The sequence below is a fragment of the Nansenia antarctica genome, assembly GCF_963989245.1.
Source record: "Nansenia antarctica genome assembly, chromosome: 12".
NCBI classification, from domain to species: domain Eukaryota; kingdom Metazoa; phylum Chordata; class Actinopteri; order Argentiniformes; family Microstomatidae; genus Nansenia; species Nansenia antarctica.
In genome coordinates, this window is record NC_137682.1 from 19346239 (window position 1) to 19370661 (window position 24423).

The 24423-nt window shown below is 45.5% G+C and overlaps 1 protein-coding gene across 1 annotated transcript in view; it reads left to right on the forward strand.

The window, feature by feature from the left end:
- Positions 1–24066, forward strand: part of neto1l (neuropilin (NRP) and tolloid (TLL)-like 1, like) — a gene marked incomplete at its 5' end in the record, with an annotated part of 106872 nt that extends 82806 nt beyond the window's left edge. The window contains 6 exons of the mRNA XM_080542988.1: positions 7006–7234; positions 13176–13289; positions 19123–19774; positions 20871–20945; positions 22040–22135; positions 24044–24066. Of these exons, the coding sequence (XP_080399114.1) occupies positions 7006–7234; positions 13176–13289; positions 19123–19774; positions 20871–20931 (1056 nt within the window). The 3' untranslated portion in view covers positions 20932–20945; positions 22040–22135; positions 24044–24066. The remainder of the gene's footprint in view (positions 1–7005; positions 7235–13175; positions 13290–19122; positions 19775–20870; positions 20946–22039; positions 22136–24043) is intronic.
- Between the last annotated feature and the right edge of the window lie 357 nt (positions 24067–24423).

Genomic DNA, 24423 nt, shown 5'->3' on the forward strand with positions numbered 1-24423 from the left:
GAGAGAGAGAGCAACATGTCAGAAACTTCCATGGATAGATTATACTGTATCTCCTGTAGGACAAGTAAAAAAATAAAAAAATAAAACATCAGCCATATTCACAGGCAATATTCCCTAGCCAGATGTTAAACCGCCCGATAGAGTCAATGAGGTGTGTGTTGTTTCCATATCTCACTCACTCCAGAGCAGACGAGGCGGCTGTAGCGTCGTGGCTCACATATGATCATCGATCCTGCTCCCGGAATGCCACCACGTAACAGAAACACGCCCCAGTCGTTAAACATCCCCGAAGGATGAGCCCGTGAAGGCTGTAAATCACGAGAGCAGCTCAATAGGATTCTTAACCGGAGCCATCTTTAACACCGAGGCGTGAAGGACAAACCACTCCGAGCGCATGCATTCTGTCGAATATTATGATAATTCCTCTCCTAGACAACTAGCTCGGTTACCGTGTGGACTATAGATAGGAATAAAGTCAACAGAGAGTTCTCCTTGTTAGAGGGGTAACAGCTGTAGCCTAGAGGTTTAGAGAGGCTGGCTAGCCGATCGGAAAGGTCGTCGGTTCGATCCCCGCCGCCTCAGGAGGGAGCTGCATGTGAGCTGGTGAGCTGGAGGGTGTGCTGGCATCGTATCTAAGGTGCAAGGCACTTAACCCCTAATTTGTTTCAGGGGGAGCTGACTATGGCAAAAATAGAGCACCGAAAAATAATTTCGTTGTACTCTGTGCAATGACAAAAAGGTTGAATCTAATCTAAGTAGCTATCAACAACGGCTGAAGAGTCATAGCCGTGCAGTGGCTAATTTTAGCTAGCTTGTGATTGTGCTAACGTCTGTAGGTCTGTCTGTACTGTGGGAGGTCAAGGTGGGACACCTCCTGCACTGTGGCGTTTCAACATAAACCTCCTGTTGTGGTCATATATTATGGAAAAGGCCTTGACGATAGCAACCAGAGGACATTGCCTTTATAATAACATTGCATTTTTTTTAAATATCGGTCGTAAAGTTATTAGAACAATCTGCGACCGCAATAAAGTTTGTTGGCTTGTTTCATGCTCCTCTCCTCCCTTATCTATTCCACTTGTCTTGTGGTGGAAACCAAGCTGACACTGCAAGGTCCATTAGTTCTAACTCGCTTCTGCGCAGTTTGTCTTAAGCAGTTAAAGCGTCACATTTCGCCTGTCACGGTCCTGGGAGCGGGGCAGCTCATTAGCTGTAATGATGCTGGGTGCTATGCGCAGTGGGTCAGAACCGAAAGCTGTGATTGGGCCGATCTCCCGTCTGATGAACAAATGGCAGGCTCAGATGGTGAAAACTGTCAGGAAGTGTTAGCTTCATTGTGGAAAAGCTGCTGTGAAAAGGGTAATTAAGAAAGTGTGGTTGCTATTTCACACTTAAGGTTAGCGTTAACTAAGATTGGTAAAGCTGTCATGTGTGGAAGTCTATGAGGTTTTAAAGGGATAGTTTGGGTTGTTTCGATATTTAGACCTCATTTTTTACACTTACTTTAGGAGTATGTAGGCTCATCCAGACACTTGTTTCGGTTATCTTTTCATTCTTAAACTTTCTTTGACTGGCATCAGGGCTAGAATTTAGCTACTGTATACCGGTGTACACAGTACAAGTGGGATCACTTCAAAAAATTAAGTCACTTCAAGAACGTTTACTTTGAACTATTTCAGGCAAACATTACAAATTCCGACTTATTGATCATGATGAAGATGTCACAAAGTGTGAGATTCACTTCATTTCAGTGACAGTTCTGTGAAATGTGTGACACGGGCCTGGTGAAAAAGGGAGAACAAGTCGGCGACCAATCAAAATGTTCTGACTTTTATTTTGAAACACGGAAATACATTTGGACTTGGACTTTGGACTTTATTTATTTGTCATTGCTACAGTACAGGTACCAAACAACGAAATTTAGGAGGGGTGGCTCCCCTGGTGTTAGGAAAGGAAAAAGAAAACACATTTTAGAAAAAGCATAGATGCATAAAATCACAAGAAGGTAAGGAGCTGGTTTACATCAATAAAGGCTATGTACACAATCCACTGTACTATACTGCACAGATAGTCAACTAGGGTTGTCATATTGCACAAAGAGTATTTTTTCACATTATTTTAAAGTGTCACAGTTTGCAGGCTTGAAAATGTACATGTTTGTGCCTCAGCACTAGCTGCCATACAATCCGTCCGGACTGTCCTGGGCCCAGAACTTAGGCCTTTTCTGTGTTCAGGGCCTTGATGGCCCTGTGGTAGAAGCAGTCCTTCAGTCTGTTTGTCTTAGCGGCCGGGGTCCTGTACCTCCTGTTCGAGGGCAACTTGACAAAGTGAACGTGCCCAGGGTGGGTCGGGTCCTTGGAGATCTTGGAGGCCCTCCTGAGACAGCGTGTGTTGTACAGCTCCTCCAGAGAGGGGAGGGGGGCGCCGGTGATCTTCTGTGCTGTTCTCACGACTCTCTGTAGCTCGTTTCTCTCCGCTGTTGTGCAGCTGTGGAACCAGTTGGAGATGCCGAAGGTGAGGATGCTCTCCACTGCGCCGTGGTAGAAGGCCACCAGTATCTCCTGCTTGTTGTGTTGTTTCCTGAGGCATCTCAGGGTGTATAGCCGCTGTTGTGCCCTCTTGATGGTGCCTTTAGTGTTGTCCTTCCAGGCCAGGTCATCCCGCATGTTGTGTCCCAGGAATCGGAGGGTTGAGACTCTCTCCACGCTCTCTCCGGACTTTTTCCTCCTGAAGTCTACGATGAATTCCTGGGTCTTTGACTTGTTTAGCAGCAGGTTGTTAACCTTGCACAGCTTGCTCAGTTGCTCTACCTCATCCCTGTACGCCGCCTCGTCCCCCCCCGAGATACATCCCACCACAGTGGTGTCGTCTGCAAACTTTACGATGTAGTTGCTGGGGTGGACGGGGGTGAAGTCGTGGGTGTAGAGGTTGTAGAGGATGGGGCTTAGCACGCAGCCCTGGGGTGACCCAGTGCTGAGGCTGAGGGCTGTGGAGGTGTGGGGGCCCACCCGCACCCTCTGGGGGCCTTGTAAAGTAGTGTCCTTGATCCACGCACATATAGAGTGTGATAGACCCAGGTCTAGTAGTTTGGTCACTAGCCTGTCTGGAAGGATGGTGTTGAAGGCGGAGCTGAAGTCCACGAAGAGCAGTCTCGCGTAGCTGTTTCCCCTCTCCAGGTGGGATAGAGTGGCGTGGAGAGTCGTCGCTATGGCGTCCTCTGTGGACCTGTGGGCTCTGTAGGCGAACTGGTATGGATCCAGGTTGGGCGGGAGGCGTGTGAGTATGTGGGCCCGGACTAGTTTCTCGAAGCACTTCATGATGATTGGTGTGAGTGCCACCGGGCGGTAGTCGTTTAGGCAGCTCACCGTGCTTTTCTTCGGGACTGGGATGATAGTTGAGGTTATTATCCCAGGGTGGGACGGTGGCCTGGGATAGGGACTGGTTAAAGATGTTGGTGAAAACCCCGGCCAGCTGGTCGGCGCAGTCTCTCAGCACCCGTCCCAGGACGCCATCCGGCCCCGAGGCTTTCCTGGGGTCCACCGCCTTCAGTACGCGTCTCACCTCATGCTCTGTGAGGGTGAGGCTGCTGAGAGCTGGAGAGAGTGGTGTTTGTGTTGTGGTTACCTCCGTTCGCCCCTCGTCGAACCGGGCGTAGAAGGTGTTCAGCTTTCCCGCCAGCAGGGGGTCGTCCTCTGCGGCTGTGAGCCTGTTGGCTCTGAAGTTTGTCATCTGCTGAACCCCCTGCCACATCCGCCTGGAGTCGTTGCTCAGGAGGCATTTCTCAATCTTCTTCTTGTTGAAAACACACAATCACTTGTCAAGCCAAAATATTGCAACACAATGGATTCGGTGAGTAGGCCTAATCCCCACTGCTACCTAGTTAACTATAACACTACTTTACATTGTTAGCAGGCTCACGAAACAAGCTGTGTTAGTTGACTAGTTCGATAGCCGACTTGTTCTACCTTTCACCAGACCGTGTCACATATTGTTGTCATATTCAAACGAGTAGGGTTGTACATTACAGTTTTTTACGATGGCTAACTCACCATGTTCAATACTGAAACCACAGTTTCACAACTCTTCATACAGTCTGCATTCGTAACACTCATGTTGGCCAATGACTTCATTCATGTCTCAAAAGAAGCTCGTTCAACCACACACTGTCAACAATGTTCACTCAGAAGCATACACTGTCATTCATAACATTCTGACTTACAAAATACTAACAACAGGGAGCATTACATAGTTTGAATGATTTTCACAAGAATGAATATTTCATTATAAAAATTGTTTGATTTATAGTAATCATAGACAGAATAGTTGACTGTAAAACTGTAAAGTATTAGGCAACAAGAATGAATCAGAAATGCCACAATTTGCTTCTATCCTTTGTATTCTATGTTTTATCCTTTTTTTTTCAGTATCTTTGCAGAAAGTAAGTTACGGTACATTAACTTCAAAGTACACTACATTTACTTGTGTAAAATGAAAAGTGAAAAATAAAGTGGAAGATGCAAAGTTCAAATACAGTTTTTTACGATTGCTAACTCACCATGTTCAATACTGAAACCACAGTTTCACAACTCTTCATACAGTCAGCAGAGCAGAAACCCACGTGAACAAAACTGTGACTCTTTCTCTGTGATTTGTGCATTGCTTTCATACAGAATGCATTCAATGACTACGTTCTCCAAATGCCATAACACTTCTCTCATTCAAACTCCCCCACTTGCAAAATACTATGTATTTGCAACACATTTTTTCATTGCTAACATACTGTGTTCAAAACTCTGAAGAACACGTTCAAAACTGAATTATTTGGTGCAATTTTGCAGTAATCATATTCCTATCATATATGACAGAAAGCCCGCAAAAAATAAACTGTTTTTTTGCACAGTGTTTGAGTGTGCAGATGCTGTTATTTTGCACTCTATTGATACTCTTCAGTTCCAGCACCTCAGCAAAGTCTCATAAGGGATGAGCGGTGGTATTTTCACTATTTGCAGTAATCATATTGAAATGTCTAGAAAATATACAGTAGCAGAATATATACAATGAAATGAAATAGACTAGATGCATTGCCAGGAAAGACATTAGATGTGACCATATGCAGACCAGAGGGTGGACCAAAACCCTCAGGAGTGAGACATTTTTGGTGTGATTGCCATTGTATTGTAGCCCTGGAATTTCAGTTTTTCTTTTTTATTTGAACTTTGCATCTTCCACTTTATTTTTCACTTTTCATTTTACACAAGTAAATGTAGTGTACTTTGAAGTAAATGTACCGTAACTTACTTTCTGCAAAGATACTGAAAAAAAAAGGAGAAACGATAGAATACAGTAAAGGATAGAAGCAAAAGATAGGATAAAGGATAAAAGCAAATTGTGGCATTTCTGATTTATTCTTGTTGCCTAATACTTTACAGTTTTACAGTCAACTATTCTGTCTATGATTACTATAAATCAAACCATTTTTATAATGAAATATTCATTCTTGTGAAAATCATTCAAACTATGTAATGCTCCCTGTTGTTAGTGTTTTGTAAGTCAGAATGTTATGAATGACAGTGTATGCTTCTGAGTGAACATTGTTGCCAGTGTGTGGTTGAACGAGCTTCTTTTGAGACATGAATGAAGTCATTGGCCAACATGAGTGTTACGAATGCAGACTGTATGAAGAGTTGTGAAACTGTGGTTTCAGTATTGAACATGGTGAGTTAGCAATCGTAAAAAACTGTAATAATGAGACTCAAGATAGGAACTTTCTACTACTGCTTTAAATCTAGGTATAATATTTAAGAAAGAAAATGGCATATATAGAAAATGGTCTTTCACAACTCGAGTTGGACCCAGCCCACTTAAGGTGGACTGAAGTGCCCACTCACACACAACACATCTCTAATACAGTAAAACAGCGATAGGAGTCCGCATTCCATACATGTCGGAACATTGGAACAATGTTGGACAAGGTCTTCATTTCACACTGTACACTGGGTCAACACAGTCACAACATTGATAACGAGTCTGCATTCCATCACTGTCCATGAACAACATGACGTGAGCTTAGAATGATAAGGTTCTATCTCCGTTTAGGGTAGTTCAGAGATATTGAGCGTCAAAGTTTTGACATTCCATTATGTTTTGTGAGATGGAACCTTTGTATTTTATGAAATGCAACATTTTTAAAATAACACCACACAGGCATTAATAAACACCTAATGGATCAGATTATGTAAAAAACTAAATTTTGACAAAAATGGAGATAGAACCTTATAATTCTAACGTCACGATGAACCACCAGACTCCCAACAATGCTGCACATGTGAAAAATCCATGACAGTAGTCACTCGTCAGTTTTTCAAACACATACTCCCAAGGCTAGAATGAAGAGTAGAAGTGTGAGTTTTGCCTGGTTGAACACTATGGAGTGAGAGCACTTCTCTCTGCTCTCTGTGTTCCATCCTAGAACATTTTGGGCCTCCAGTCACAGGTGTATGATCCTCTGTTAGTTCCATCCAGCCGACCCCCACACAGACATGGATGCTCAGAGCCTAGACCCACAACAACTCTACTCCCTCTCTCTATTTGAGTGTATTTGTCATCGTTTGACATAAGGACATGTAATGACTTTGTCATCCGATGACTGAGACCCCTACAGCTTCATCAGTCACTGCAGCTCAGACGTAATACCGACAGTGACATAAATATAGATGGCATATGAATGGAATATGACAATGTCTCAAAAAACTCTCCTTCTCCTCTTTCTATTTCTCTCCCTCGCTTGCTCGTCCGATATCCATTTATCACCCTCTATCGTCTATCTCTCAAAAAAAATGCCTTCCCTTTCTCCTCCTATCTCTACTCAATCCCCCCCCCCCCGTCTGTCCCTCATTCTGTCTTCTCTGTTGTCCCTTCTTTTTCGGGCACCTTTTCTTTAAAAACCCTTATGTTATCACCCACCCTCCCTCTCTTCCCCCACCCCCCTTCTCCCCCCTTTCACAGATCTACTTGCGTTTCCTGGACTACGAGATGCAGAACTCCAACGAGTGCAAGCGTAACTTTGTGGCGGTGTACGATGGCAGCAGTTCCGTGGAGGACCTGAAGACCAAGTACTGCTCCACGGTGGCCAACGACATCATGCTGGTGTCCACGCTGGGGGTCATCCGCATGTGGGCCGACGAGGGCAGCCGCAAGAGCCGCTTCCGCATCCTCTTCACCACCTTCCAAGAACGTAAGGAAGCACAGGCACACACACACTCTCTCTCTCTGTCTCTGTCTCTGTCTCCCTCTCTCTCTCTGTCTCTGTCTCTGTCTCTCTGTCTCTGTCTCTGTCACTGTCTCTGTCTCTGTCTCTGTCTCTGTCTCTGTCTCTGTCTCTGTCTCTGTCTCTGTCTCTGTCTCTGTCTGTCTCTCTCTCTTTCTCTCTCACACACACACACTCACACATACATACGGTACACACATACACACAAACACACACACACACTTTAAAAGAAACGACAAACACAAAGCTACACAATGTAGTTTTACTTCACAGTGGCTCGCCCAACACATCAGCCATCACAGTGGAGGAGGGAAGAGGAGAATATATTGTGCCAAGTGAAAACAACCTACAGTACCAGACTTGTAAAAACCCAAGCTTGTAAAAGAATTCTGTGGAACGTGACCCGTCTAGCGAGGGCAATGGAGGGCGTACATTACACATCTCCTCCTGTTTAACTGGAACCCTCCACCTCCATCTCTTACGGCTGCGACATTAAACCCAAAATAAAAACAGCCAAGCCGTAAGGTCTCTCTTTAGTGGCAGCCATTAGAGGAACAGGGGCGCGGTCGATTCATCAGCATCAGGGGTTTTACGATGTCGTCCGGTGAACGCCGTTGTGGTGTATCGCTGCCCGTTGCAAAGGTGCAAGCTAGAGGATCGCATTTAATTTTATGACCATTTAAACAGCTACTGGTGAGCTGAGAGGAGCTTTCCATTAAGGGAGGGAATAGCCCTCGGGGGGGTGGGGATGGGGGGGGTAATGTACTGCGGAGGCGTAGGGGGGGAGGGGGGGGGGGGGGGTTAGCCATGCTATCTGACGTGGCGGTCGCCACCCGCTGGTTTCACGACGGCGGACAGACAGGGGCTCATTGTGATGCATGGAATGGAAACGGGGGAGTTGGAATGAGGTGAGCTTTCCATCCCGTTCCTCCCTTTTTCCGTCCTGTGAGTTCCGTCCTATTTTGACCTCCCTCGGCCTTCCCCTGGGATAGAGATACTGGGCTTTTAATCACATTCTGGTTTGAACCCCTCCAGGGTTTATATTGAACTTTTATTGTAACTTCACAACCCCCAACCTCGGCAGTCTTATCGCGATTCAGGGAACGTCACTGTACGACGTCACTGTGACTGTCCACACGCATAGGAAAGGTTGTCTATGTCCTGTCTGGAACATGCTGGCAACATTCACCTAACATAACATCACTTTGCATAGAGAGAGAGAGACAGAGAGAGAGAGAGAGATGCAGGATTTCAGAATGAGTTGGCTCCCTGGAGAACATAGTATTCACAGTGTGTGTCTGTGTGAGAGTGAGTACCTGTGTGAGCCTATCCATCCTCAAAGACTATCACTGCAGAGAGCGAGAGAGAGAGGGATACGCTCACACAGGTACACACTCTCACACAGACACACACAAACACAAACACACAGACGCCCTCACACAGACACACAATCTCACACAGGTACACACCGACACGCACACAGGTACACACTCTCACACAGGTACACACACACACAAACACACAGACACGCTCACACAGGTACACACTCTCACATGGGTACACACACACACAAACACACAGACACGCTCACACAGACACACACAACCACACACACACACACACACGCACACACACACAGACACGCTCACACAGACACACACAATCACACACACACACACACACACACACACAGACACACACACACAGACACGCTCACACAGACACACACAATCACACACACACACACACAAACACGCTCACTCAGACACACACAATCACACACACACACACAAACACGCTCACTCAGACACACACAATCACACACACACACACACACTCTCACACAGGTACACACAATCACACACACACACACACACACACACACACACATACACACACACCTAGCTTAATGGGTTGAATTGACAGAGATGTGCACAGTGCTCCATTGTGCTGCTGTTGAGGAGGATCAGAGGGAGAATGGGAGGATGACTCAGTGGCTCAGGATGAATGAGAAACATTGATCTCCACACACACACACACACACACACACATACATACACACAGAGACACACACAAACACATTCAGAGAGACACACACACACACACGCACATACACACACACACACACACACACACACACAGAGACACACACACACACACACACACACACACACAGAGAGACACACACAGAGACACACACACATACAGAGACATACACACAGAGACACACACACATACAGAGACATACACACACACACACACACAGAGACACACAGAGACACACACACACAGAGACACACACACACACAGAGAGAGACACACACACACACACACAGAGAGAGACACACACACACACAGAGACACATGCACACACATGCACATACACATACACACACACACACATACACACACACACACACAGAGACACACACACACAGAGACACACACACACACAAAAATGCACACGCACAGACAAACACACACACAAAAACGCACATACCGGTACACACCGGTGATACATTTTTGTGTGTGTGTGTATGCGTGTGTGTTTTTTGCGCGTGCGTGTGTGTGTGCATGCGTGCGTGTGTGTGTAGAGTGCCCATGAATGGGCAGTGGAGTTGTTTGTGTTGAAGTCAGTGTCCCCTTTGTGAGGCCTATCAAGTGAATGAAGCCAGGATGTGCGGTTGCCCAGGCAACGCTCATGCTTAAGTCACTCAGGCGATACAGAGCCAGACCCTCAGCCTTTAGAGCAGCGTTCACAGCCACAACACAACACTGCAGCAACACTGTCAACACCGTCTAAACACACAGGTACACCGACAGTCCAACACCGTCCACCTTCAGTAGTACAAACTACAAAGCCACAACACAGCCACGCCGGTACAGACAACAACTACCTCACCACAGGTCAAAGTAGAGAACCAAGACGCCTACGTCCGTGAACTCCTTAAGACAGACCCTGCCGGTAGTCAACCAACCAAGGACACACATAGAGAAACACATACACAGCCACACACACACACACACACACGCACACACACATACACACGCACACACTGTCGCAACGAATAAAGCTGCAGAAGACTGAGAAGAGAAAGAGAGCTATCATTACCCCGTCTGCAATTATAGGCTGGGAGGGGGGGGGGGGGGGGGGGGATGTGCCTGAGTGACATCTGTGCTGTCAGACGCGTCACGCCTCGTCAGTACCGCCATCCCCAGGGGGGGGGGGGGGGGGCATAAGATTGAACCCCTCCGAGGTTTCTCTTCTCTTCCGATGCCGGTTCCTTGTTTGGTTTGGTGCTCAGAGAACCACAGTGTGTGTGTGTGTGTGTGTGTGTGTGTGTGTGTGTGTGTGTGTGTGTGTGTGTGTAGGAGCTCCGTCTCTCATTAGGAACCATCAGATGCATGTTGGAGACTAATACCGAGGCTTTTCCCTCAGTCAGACTCAGTCTTGAGGATTTCAGTGTTTCAGTATTTCAGTATTTCAGTATTTCATCAGGCCACTTAGTTATTATTTAATGTATAATCCCGGGCAGACGTCTGGGTGGGCAAGAGGGCCGCTTTTATTACAAAATGTCTGGAAATTAATTTTCGCCTAGATTAGTGTGGATCAATCCGGCTTCGTAATAAAGTCGTGTTTTTTTAGCCCCCGTGACGACGCAGGATTAGGAGAGGACAGGGTGCCCCCTGGCTGTAGATAGAAGAACTGCGGCAAGGGGGCGGGGGTGGGGGGGGGGGGGGTGAATGTGTCTGTATGGAGAGAAGAGAGAGGGAGAGACTTTCTTTTCTCCGTCGTGGCAGCAGTTAAAGAGATAAGGGAAGAGTTAAGATGACAGAAAAATGGAGATAGAAAGACGGAAGTGAGGGAGTGAGCTGGCCACGGAGAGAGAGAGAGAGAGAGAGAGAGAGAGAGAGAGATAGATCGAGAGCGAAGGAGATAGAGGGATGAGTCATACTAATTTGGGGCTGTTATTATTCACCTGGGATGAGCGCGGGGGTGAAAACAGTCGTACATCACGGAGGTAATTCTGTCCGACATCGGGGCACTGCCATCTCACTGGCAGGCTTGTTTTAATACCCGGCTGCGTGGACTTGAGGGCTTTGAACGCTTCCACCCAGCCAGTAAATAATCAGCCGCAGCCCCTTAAACACAGCCATCCACAGCAGTGCCATAATGAATTCCAACAGGAGATGGAGTGTGAAGTGGATCGTCTTAGTAGTCTTTTATTCCCCCAAACATCCATTTCCCACCCTCTGTTGTGTGGGTGAGAGTGGATGGAGGGATAACTGATGTCTCTTGGGTCAATACAGATTCACCATGCGTGTGTGTGTGTGTGTGTGTGTGTGTGTGTGTGTGTGTGTGTGTGTGTGTGTAAGTGTGTAAGTGTGTAGGTGTGTGTGGTTATAATGAGCATTTTATCCTAATTCATTTTACTCCTAATTCAATGATAGTGTATGGAGAAGTCGGAGTCCTTCTCTATGGTTGACGGGTTGGTCAGTGTGGCTCATACAAGGGAGGTGTGAGTGTCGGTCGGTTGGTTGGTTGGTTGGTTGGTCGGTTGGTTGGTTGGTTGGTCGGTCGGTCAGTCGGTCGGTCAGTCGGTCAGTAGACCAGTACATTAGTTGGATTGGTTCTCTGTAGAATAGAGGTGTCCCTGTGTCTTCTGAAAGTCACCTTGGCTTTTTAATCACCTCTCTTGATGATTGGTCCTGGCACATAACGACGAGTCTTTTTTAATTGGATAACTTCCTGCTGGATGTGCTCCCTCCTCACATCTCTCACTTTTATGATGCGTGTCACCGTGGGCGTCACACAGAGTACGTCCCTGTCGCTACGGTGACGGACTGCGACGTGACTTCCATTTGTCATCTGGAATTAGTCACAGACACCAAATACGGATATAGAATATCAAAGTCAGGTTTATTTAGCTTTTTTCCTTTTTTGCAGCCACACAGAACATTCTAGGCTAAGGCTGAATACATAAAGCAGATATCACTCTGGTCCCAGGCGGCTGTTTGTTATTTGTTTATGGATTATGTTTGGAGGGGTTCCGCTGCGGGCAACCTGTTTCTTTGGACAAATAAGTTGTTTTTTTTGCGCTGAGGTTATTTCTCGTGGTTTCTATGTGTACTCAGACAGATCCAGGATGTCAAGGCCCTGTCCTCCTAGGTCTCTGTCAGGAGAGGCCGGCGAAGGTAGAAATCGGAAAGGACAGGGCTCATCGTAATGCGTGGAACGGAATGAGGAATGGTGTTCAACACGTGCGGTTCCATCCCGTGCATTACAATGAGCCTGTCCTCCGATTTCTACCTCCATCAGCCTCTCCTGGCCTTCAAAGTGCTCTAAGTACAAGGGGACATGATTGTGATTGTAGAGGCCCCACTTCTTCTCACAGTTTCATATGCAGGGACTTGTCTCTGAGATTGTTTGAAGAGGAGCAATGAAAATTCATGAGAACAGATGGGTGGGGGGGGCCGACTTCTGATTTGAGTAATGCACTTCCGAAACTCACCCCAAATCTTGCACATCATAATGACATCATCAGATTTGCGTTATTGTATATTTTGATGTTCAGAGAATGGGGTTTGATTTTGTGCTGGAGCACACCCACACACACGCCACACACACACACACACACACACACACACACACACACACACACACACACACACACTGCAAAAACATTCTCCTTGTTTGTAGTGCTCACTCACCTTACAAAAATGACATCTGCCAGTGTCCCACGTGATTGTATTATTACAACCTACTGATTCCTACAAAGCCTACATTGTGTGTAGATATACAGTATATCTGTATAACCAGTCGCTTTTGGCCACTGTAAGCATTACTGTAAACATGCTGTGGAGTGAGCTGTATTGAATTGTCTGCTTCTCTGTCTCTTCTCTCCAGCTCCGTGCGAGGCCGACACGTTCTTCTGCCACAGTAACATGTGCATCAACAACACACTGGTGTGTAACGGCGTGCAGAACTGCGTCTATCCCTGGGACGAGAACCACTGCAAAGGTGAGCAGGATGTCAAACCCCAGATCCACCTCGATCCACATGATCTATACCAGACACTCCTTGTTTTTCGATCGAGTGTCACACTCTATCTATTCCCCTACTGTGTGTGTAATTCCATCACAATCCATGCTCCATGTTCAACCCCTGAGGACAGTATATCTCTGCCTATATGGTATCCTCACACCTTAGTCATAGTCATAGTCCATTTATTTCAACACGCGCCAAACTACACCGGTTTAGGGCGCGCCCTGGGCGCGGATTCTAAAATCACGATTTGAGAGAAAACAGGATGGAATAATGGTAACACAGACGGGTAAGGACAACAAAATAAACAAACAAAATAAACACGGAGGACGTCTAACATTCCTAACCGCACGCATTTAAAGACAGACATTCATACTAGAACACATCAGGAACATCTCAGGAGCCTAGTTGGCGGCAGTAGAGCGTTTGAAGCAGAAAGTAGTGCCTTCACACCATCCTCACGGAATTCCATCCCTCTCTCGATCCATAGACCATGTGAACCACACACAGTATTCCTGTGTGTGTCTGCCGGGTCAATCCATACATGACCACAATGGATGCGCTCCATTCTGTGTAATGTCCCGGTTCTACAGATTTCACGCATGATCTACGTGGATTTCGATCCGCTCTCCAGCTACGTAAAGACTCTTCCTTGTTCTCTCTGACCTCTTCCTGGCAGCTTCCCTGTGCTCCTCCACCTCCTCTGTCCAATTAGATCCGGTCTATGACCCTCAGACCACCCCCCCTCTGAATCCTCTAAGCCCCTATAGGTCAATCGATAAAGCGTGTGTTTTTCGACTGAGTGGTACAAGAATGTGTCTGGTTGGTTGGTACACACGTATAGGGCTTGGGTCATGGGTGTTACTGGCTATTTTTTCCCACGGGGATAGTTGCTAACTACATGGATTTTTTTTTTTTATCCTGGAAAGAACCCATTGCCTGAAATACAGTTATGGTTGACACCTTTTATTGTGGTGATGAGTTTGTTTGTCGAGGAGGAGGTGGAAATACCTTGGCTGTGTTATTGATTTATATTAGGGGGTTATTTTGGTTATGAAGGACTGACTGAATAATAGATGGATTTATCTTCCATACAGAAATGGTATGGGTGTTTTTGTTTTATTTATTGTTTCTGATTTATTTTATTTGAATCATAATACAACGAAAGCTATAAATGAACTTGTATGAATATGTATAGCTATGATTATAATTAAAAGAATATTTTTAATAATGTATAAATGTATAATATATAATATAATTAATATAATATAAAATGAGCCGGCGTCTAATGATCGCAAGGTCAGCAGATCGGTGGTGCGAGCCCCCGGCTGGCCACATGTCGAGGTGTCCTTGGGCAAGACACTGAACCCCAAATTGCTCCCAATGAGCGGGCCGGCGCCTTGCATGGTAGCTTGCCGCCATTGGTGTGTGAATGTGTGTGTGAATGGGTGAATGAGAGGCCATTGTAAAGCGCTTTGGAGTAAGGCGCTATATAAGTCAGTCATTTATGGGTCATTTATACCCATATGGGATGAGTCAAGTAATCAAGGCCCAGGCACAGAACAGTCTGAAGTGAGGTTCCTCTCCTTCCCATGAATCTACACTGATAGGAGACCTGGGGCCGTATTACAGAAACGTCTTATCTGAAGTCTGAAGTTAAGATGAAATGAGAGGTGGCACTGTAGCCTGTATCTACTAACGAGCGTCTTGTCATCAAACCGCAAAACATCATTGGGGTCTGCCAAACGTCTCTCAGTGAATAAATTACGCCTGTTGACATTTCCTTGGTTGCATAAATGCAATAGAAGAGCGGCCATAGTTAAGGATTAGACGAGTTAACGTTAGCTATTAAAGTGACAGTTAGGACAGCCTAACGGTTATCCTAAAGTTAGGTGACTTTATTGAAGATTTTGTGAAGTTAGGAAGCTTGTGTAATACACGTTTCCTATCTCAAGTTAGGATAGGAACATTGATTTAGGAACTGTCGATCTGTAATGGCTTTTTGGTCCTAATCCTAATTACCATGGTTATCAAACAGTTAAGCTGTTATGCAATATGCGATATGCAATTTATGACGTTTCTGTAATACGGCCCCAGAACTCCTGGTAGATATAGGCAGTGGCGGACTCAGGCTGTTTGAAGGGCAGGGGCGAAAAGAAAAAAAGGGCACCTACTGCACAACATGGGACTCCATCAGTGCACATGGTCAAGTTTAGACCATTGGAGCGGCACCAATAGGGCACGTCCTCTCATTTTCGCCACTCAAAAGGGCATTTTTCATTGTGAATGGGGACTTCAACCATGTAAATATGGAAAAGACATTGACGGATTTTACCCAGTATGTCACATGTAAAACAAGGGAGAACAAAATACTAGACAAACTATATGCCAATGTGAAGGGAGCCTACACATCCACTGCCCTCCCGCCACTAGGGGCATCCGATCACAACATGGTCTGGATGGAACCAACATACACCCCTATCATAAAAAGGCTGCCTATCACCACCAGGACTGTCCAGCAATGGTCAGAAGACGTGGAGGAGGAGCTGAGGGCGTGTTTTGAAACAACCGACTGGGGGATGTTCCAGAGAGTCCACGGGGAGGACATAGATGGTCTGCTAGACTGTGTCACAGACTATATCAAGTTCTGCGAGGAGAGCATCGTCCCCATTAAAAAGGTACGGTGCTTTCCTAACAACAAGCCGTGGATAAATGGGAACATCAAGAACCTTCTGAAAAGGAAGAGGAGGCTGTTTAAGGCAGGGGACACTGAGGGAGCCAGGGCCACTCAGAAGGAGGTGAAGAAGGAGCTGAGAGCAGCCAAAGAGGAATACAGGAGGAAATTGGAGGGCGGGCTTGTGGCCCACAGCTCCAAGGAGGTGTGGAAGAGTTTCAAGAAGATCACGGGCCACAAGCAGCCACATACTGTGGTGGAGGGGACCCGAGAGCAGGCGGATGACCTGAACTGCTTCTTTAACAGGTTTGACCAACCATCCCCCTGTCACCCCCCACAGCCCCCGACCCTCTCCTCCCCTCTCCAATGTACCGCACCCCTGGCAACAGTAGCCCCCACTCCCCCTGACCCCCTCACACCCCAGCAGCAATTGCCTCCCCTTACCAACACCAGGAGCCAGGGAGCATGCTTCACACCTGGAGACACCGGTACTCACAGCTTTATAACATCTGAGCAGGTGAGAAGGCAGCTCTCCAGGGTGAATGTGAACAAGTCCAGAGGTCCAGACAACATCAACCCCAGGGTTCTGAAGGTGTGTGCTGGAGAGCTGGCGGACACATTCCAACATCTCTTCAGTCTATCTCTAAGACTGAGGAGGGTGCCACAGCTCTGGAAGACCTCTTGCATCGTCCCAGTGCCAAAGAAGGGACGGCCCAGCACCCCAAACGACTACAGACCTGTCGCCCTGACACCACAGGTCATGAAGATCCTGGAGAGGCTAGTGCTGCAACACCTTAAGCCCCAGGTGAAGGACTTCCTGGACCCCCGGCAGTTTGCATACCAGGAGAGCATGGGGGTGGAGGATGCCATCATTTACATGCTGCACAGGGCCTACACACACCTGGAGAGGCCACAGAGCATGGTGAGGACCATGTTCTTCGACTTCTCCAGTGCATTTAACACTATCAAGCCATCACTGCTGGCTGACAAACTAGCAGTGATGTGTGTGGAGGACTCCCTGACGGCTTGGATCCACAACTACCTCACAGACAGGCGTCAGTATGTGAGACTGCAGGGCTGTCAGTCTGAGGTGGTGGTGTGCAACACCGGTGCCCCCCAGGGAACTGTTCTGTCACCCTTTCTCTTCACCCTCTATACCTCCGACTTCCAGTTTAGCTCCGACCAGTGCCACCTGCAGAAGTTTTCGGATGACTCCTCTATCGTCGGTTACATCACAGATGACAGGGATGAGGAGTACAGGGCCCTGGTGGAGAGCTTTGTGCAGTGGTGCGACACCAACTACCTTTTGCTTAACACCAGCAAAACAAAGGAGTTGGTGGTGGATTTTAGGAGGAAGAGAAGGACCCCAGCCCCCATCACCATCAAGGGGGTGGAAGTCGAGAGGGTGGACTCCTACAGGTACCTGGGAGTACAAATTAATAACAAACTGGACTGGACTGACAACACCGAGGCTCTTCTCAGGAAAGGGCAGAGCAGACTGTTTTTCCTGAGAAGGCTGAGGTCTTTCGGTGTCTGCAACAAGCTGCTGCAAATGTTTTATCAGTCGGTGGTTGCCAGCGTTCTGTTCTTCGCCGTGGCCTGCTGGGGTGGAAACATCTGTGCCAGGGATGCTGCGAAGCTAAACAAACTGGTGAAGAAGGCCAGCTCTGTGGTGGGGACCGGGCTGGACAGCCTAGAGGTGGTGGCAGAACAGAGGATGGGGAAAAAACTGGCGGCCATGCTGGCCAATCCCTCCCACCCGATGTACTGCGAGCTGGCGGGGATGAGGAGCAAGTTCAGCCACAGATTTGTTCTCCCCCGTCAAAGTACAAAAAGATTTGGACAGTCCTTTGTTCCAGCTGCACTCCGACTCTACAACCAGGCCCTGCAGGGTGGGGGAGACCTGGAGCTGGAACTTTTGGAACTTTTTACTTATTGAGCCTGCACTGTTTTATGTATTTTATTGAATGTTTTCTGTTTTCTGTATTGAATGTTTTCTGCCCTAACTGAGCTGTTTGACAACAAAATTTCCCCATTGGGGACAATAAAGGTTTTCAATCAATCAATCAATCAATCAATCAATTTTTGACACTCAAAAGGGCACTTAAGACAGACGTTTTTCAACCGTCTGCGTCCGCCAGTGGGTATAGGTCACTTACCATTCTTTCACATGTGTGCAGAAGGAAAACAAACACAAGGAATTCACTTTTCAGGCTATTGAGATGCAACTTCTACCCCACACATTTGCTCCTCTTTGAAACACCAAGCGGAAGAGGAGCCAATGACAAATGACAACCATTTCCAGCCATAGTGAACCCCCTCGTGTGGCCTTCTCTCACCAGCCAGCCTCCCTTTCCTCACAACTAGCCGACGTCGAGAATCTGCCCAAGTCAGCAACTCACCCGGAGACGATTTCTGTGCTGCTTGTTTAGCTTGTTTTCAGTCTTTTCTCTTCCCCTCCTCTGGTGATCCTGCGTCCCCTGCCTACATCCGTCCTCATTATAAATATCCCATTTAGCTGATATATATTGACCACAATGCAAACTGGCTGCGCTGTATATTCTAGCCCAGCACTTAAATGTCAAGATCTCCCTATAGGCAGGTTTTCTACACGCTGTTCTGTCTGTTGTCTGCTCTTACTTAAGTTCCCTGGTGAAATGGCTTTAATAAGTCAACGTGACCTTTTTGACCTATATCTGTGTGGGATCTGAGTCACCTCCGTTTTGATATTGTTCATGATGTTGGGTCCGTGTGCTGGGAATAGTCGTTATACATGTGTCCTGGGACCGCTCCATCTGTTAGGGTTCATATATACAGTATAGTAGTTGACTAGAGCTCTCACAGTAATAACACAGCTCTTTCGTGTCTCCAGTGTTGTCGGTTCTTTTTGTCATCTCTAGAAGGGCAGCGCCCCACGGTGGAATAGCCATAGAACTGCAGTGTACTGGTGTTTTGTGTTGTTTGTGCCTGTCTGTATGTGGGGGGGGTTTTCTGGCTGAGTCACTGTATATCTCTGTCTCGCTCTCTCTCTCTCACTGACCCTCAACCCTCCCTCCCCCCTCTCTTTATACATCTCTCTCTCCCCTCCCTCTCCCCCCCCACATCTCCTCTCTCTCTATCTCTCTCTCTGAGCAGAGAAAAGGAAAGCCAACATCCTGGACAACCTGAACAACACCAACGGGACCATCATCGGCGTCACCTGCGGCATCGTCCTCCTCCTCCTCGTCATCTCCGTGGTGGTCCAGATCAAGCAGCCGCGCAAGAAGTACATCCTGCGGCGGGAGGACTTCGACCCCACCATGTTCCAGGAGGTGTTCGAGCCGCCCCACTACGAGCTGTGCACCCTGCGCAGCGCCACGGCGACGGCCTCCGCCTCGGCCGACCTGGTGGACCTGGCGGAGGACTTTGAGAACTACCACGCCCTGCGCCGGTCCTCCTCGCGCTGCGTCCACGGCCACCACTGCGGCGCGGGCCACAACAACTCCTCCCACCCGGGCTCCGCCCACCCGTCCCAGCTGTCGCTCAGCGGGCGGGGTAGCCGCGGCAACCTGTCGGCGCGCGACCTGACGGACCTAACTCTCCCGCCTCAGCAGCAGTTGCAGCAGCAGTTGCAGCAGCAGCCAATGGCGGTGAGGCCGCTGCTGCCGGCGAGCGCTAACCGCCGTAGCATCCTGGTGATGAAGCACAGCTACTCGCAGGAGGCGGCGGACGACGGCCTCGACGACGACATGGAGGAAGTCCCCACCACCAGCCACCGGCTGGCCCGCCACGAGAAGGCAGTGCAGCGGTCAGTATCCATAGATTTCTGATGAGTGGAGACAACTCCATTTTGGGGAGGTGATGAGGATTGGGGGTGGGGGGGGGGGGGGGGTTGGGAGGGGGTATATCCTCTCACCAAGACATGAATTATTTTGTTCCTTTTCCTTTGTTATCCTGTTTTAACCTCTCTTCCTCTATTTATTTTTTATTTTTTGGTTCCACTTTCATCCTTTTGGTGATTTTCTTTTTAGATTATTATAGCTTCCTTTTTTTCTTTGATCTTTGGTCTTCCCTCTTCCCTGTCATCGAGAACTCAGCAATCATTCATGAAGGGCTATGATATGGTAGTGAGATCTACCCCCCACCCCCCTCTCTCTCTCTCTCTAGCTATTTTTCTCTCTTGCATGTTCAGTCCCCGTGAATATGGCCAGTCAGTTGACAAACATGCTGATTTATAATGCGCAACTACAAAGTGTACGTTGTATGATAGATGTTTTCCATAGATCTTAAACCTGAGACAAACACAGACCTCTATTTTGCAGAGGTCCATTTGTTTGCAGTCTGTATAGACTCAACAGAAGGGCTTGTACATGTGCCTGATAAAGAGATTATTGATTAATCAATGCTGAATGCAAAATAGCGTTTGACAACTGAAGATGATAAAGATAAAAACAAGTATTTCAAGTTAACTGTGATGATGAAGGATACTATTTTTTATTTAAGATTTTGATTACCAGTATTTGAATTAAAACAATTTTGGCATGAAGATTGAAAACAAATTTTATATAGAATGAAAACAAATATTATTATTGTGTAACTGCACCTTGACTGATCGATAGATTAAATGTTTACAAAGTATACAAAGAGGTATCAAATTACAATTTTTGAAAACCTATGATACCTTTGTTGTGCATGCACCCAGTGTGCTGTATATCTAGTGTGTATACCTGTTTTTAAGTATAAATACCAACATCATCAATTTCCAACTGCATGCAAGACTTCCAGAGTCCAACAAAACTGATCGATTGTACTGCTTTCATACAGAAAATATATATATGCATCATACAGTATTACTCTCTATGCAAAAGGGTTTGATGTTAAATGAAAGAGGCGTGACATTTCAGGTTCTGCCTCATTGGCTCTTTGAGCAAACATGAATCAGAGTACAACACAACTAGGGTCTAAGAGACAATCTCAAGGTAAGCACCCCCTATCCAACGATAAACATGTTTTATGTTGTAGTATATGTGTAGTCGTCGTTTGCCTGTGTAAGTCAGTATATCAGTCATGGTAGTTTTATGTATTTCGTGAATTTTGCTCTGGATTATTTTTATTTTTTATTTTTTTATTGTTCATTGTCATCAAGATGGTTCCCCTTGCTTGCGACCATCTTGCCCCTGGTGACGTTTCTGTGTGAAGTTTGGCCGTTTTGTTTTATTTGACGCTCATGTTATGTCCTCTTCTTTACTGAGGACTGTATGAGCGTCATTTGACAATTCATTAGCATGGACGTTTTCAATCATCTTTTGTTGAACCTGTGGTCAATGTTGTTTACCAATAACCTTTGCACTTTGAACTCAATCTCTTTTAGCCTCGAAGCACAAACATGTACTGTAGGCCTACTTATATAATGTCATAGCTGTATTGTGTAACATGCAGACATATACATTTCTAGTACATTGTAAATGTAGATCAATGGACAGTGAATACACATTCCACATTCACTAATACTCTGCTCACATAAACACAGGATTACAAGCTAGTATTCTTTTCTTGATTGTAAACAATCAGTAAGTTTGTTCACCGGGTTTGGTTCTCTAAAGTGATCTGGCATTTAACTAAGTTTCCTGAGCCCACACCTATCCCGGTATACTGTATTCTTCTGTTAGGGTTCTGTCAGGCTGTTGCCTGGCTGAATGAAGCTATAGGACTGTTTATGACTATTGTATTTGATTTTGTGTTGCATTAATTTGAAAGCATATGGTTTGATGTATTTTTGGGTAACACTTTATTTGAATAAAGTGCACCATCATGCCTACATAAGGTATGTGACAAAAGTTGTCATAAACTGTCATTACATATAATGTCAAGCTCTCTTTCTATAAAGTCATGCTTTTGACATTATGCAGGCATTTACGATACAGCATTCAAATAAAGTGCTACCCTTTTGTTGTGTCACTCAATTTGAGAAATGTGCAGTCCTATTTTGTGTTTGTGTGTGTGTGTGTGTGTGTGTGTGTGTGTGTGTGTTTGCTTATGTTCTACATTATGTTGCATTGTTTCCATCATGTAGACTTCTTGAGAATAGTGCAATCCTGGATCAGTACGAACGGGCTTCAATGAAATATGGAAATACGGACCGGAGATTTACACCAGCATGATGCAAATGGTGATGAAAGGACAATGTGAAATATAAAAGGATATGGAATATGAGATTATTCACATGCAAATGAGTAGATAGAGGTAGCTACAATGCTGTAAGACATTGACTGTCAACAATAAAGACTGCTTGAATGTCTTGAAACTTAGCCCATTTTAGTGGGCTATCCTCACCCTATGTTGTCATGTCAGCTTTTGTAATGTTATTAATAGGACACTTAGAATTATCATTATTATTGAACTATATATTTGGATAATTACATTTTGAGACACTGCTGTCACTTCGTTTCATGGTCAATTACAAGAATTAAAGTGAACGATAATTTTCAATTCGATTTTTTTCAAGCATGCAACATAATATGCATATTCTGAATTATATTTTGCAATGTATCAAATTGAGGAAAGATGTAACAGTTTATATGAAATGATTAGGTGAACAGCCCATAACTAACCTCAGTTAAATTGAGTTCTCACAGAATATCCCACATTAGATTATTTTCTATGAGATTCTAAGATGCTATGGAATGACTTGTGCATGATTTTTATAGACATGACATTGAAACTTTAACTAGCCGAACTTGATTGAACTTAACTAATTAACTAATCTTGACTGAAAGTTAAATCATCCACTAACATATTCATCTCAATTATAAATGTGTTCACTATAACAGAAACAAAGAAAATCTTTCCATAGTATCAATATTGGGAGTATTCATTGATTGCATGCTAATTTACTAAATTAAAAGGCTGAAATGCTAAGCTAACATTTCATTTTGAACGTTTTATTTTTCCTTTCACTAATTATTTCAACGTGTAGCTAGTTAATACAACAAACATATTTTACTTCGAATTTGTCGCCCCCTCTCGAGTCGCCTATAAACTTTGTACAGAAATACACTTTTTTATTGGGACTATTTGAAAAGAGGGGAGTTTTTAGACCTACGGAATCTATCTTTCAGGCCTGATTTTATGAATGCTTTGTAAGAAGAAAACAACCACAATAAAGCATAATCCTTTTCCTTTTAAGGTTGAGTTATTTTCATCAGTCTTCCCCTTATCTCTTAAGTCTTGTCAAGTCAAGTGATTTGTTGTCCCGTAAAGGGAATTTTTAAATATGTATAGCCTTACGTAGGTGTGCATAGGACTGTCAAAACATTTGATCAATGTTTTCTTAGCAAACACTGTTGTTATATTTATCATCAGGAAGCAGTAATATTGTTCACAATTACCAGGTTTTGTATAATTGAGTAGTCTGACAACAAACCATGGTTATAGATAACATAACTGCAACTATGCTGACACTCAATACTGCCCAAATACTGTCCATCACGTTCTTAATGAGCTTGACATGCTATTTCCTGCTTAGCTGTTGTTTCTGTTTCATTTGTTTGTCTTTTACTGTATTGCACAGTGTTTTCATCTGTTTCAGGAATGATGCACTCTACACGCTCATATCTTAAAGTACACGCACCCACCCCCACACACACGCACACACACACGCACACATACACACACACAGACCACACACACACACACACACACACACACACACACACAGCAAAGACACATCTCAACCAACTATTACATTGAATGCAGGTAATATAGAGTATTGAATGTATTACTGCCTGCATCTCAGTCACACTTTGTTCACACAGAAATGCAATGGACGGGGGGGGCGGGGGTCCATGGAGACAGAGGGGGGGGGTCCATGGAGACAGAGGTTGAATGACATCAGTACAATGTATTAGCTGTTTACCGGTATTTACCCTGTGTGATTTGTTTCAATTCCAGTAATAACATTGATCAAGCCTATGATTGGTTCACTCAAACAAACAGAACCAACTGAAGACAGATGGGCAGTAAGTGTTGGGCCTAGAGTGAGTGGACCTACAGTAACGGTGTTTTCATCTCTCTACAGATACATCAGACAGATGCATCATTCCTCTGCATCTTGCCAAGTTTGACAACTTATGGAACTAACATTTATGTCCCACATGCATCTTGAGAACTGTTGCGTTGAGCGACCAATTACCAATTTAGAGTGTTGTGATAAGAAAAAGAAAAAAAGTTTTTTTTTGTGTGTATGCGTTGGGTTTTGTCTTTGGATTACAGAGATATGTCGGCCAACGTGTGTTCCTCAAGTGGCTAGGATCGCAAAGCCATGGGACACATCTCCTTATAACTTCAGAAACTGAACTGAAACACTTTTAAAAGAAGAAAATACCTTTAATGTACATTTTGAATGGAGTGAAAAACAGAAACCTGTTCATGCTGTAGATCTTTTTTCTTTTTCTTCTT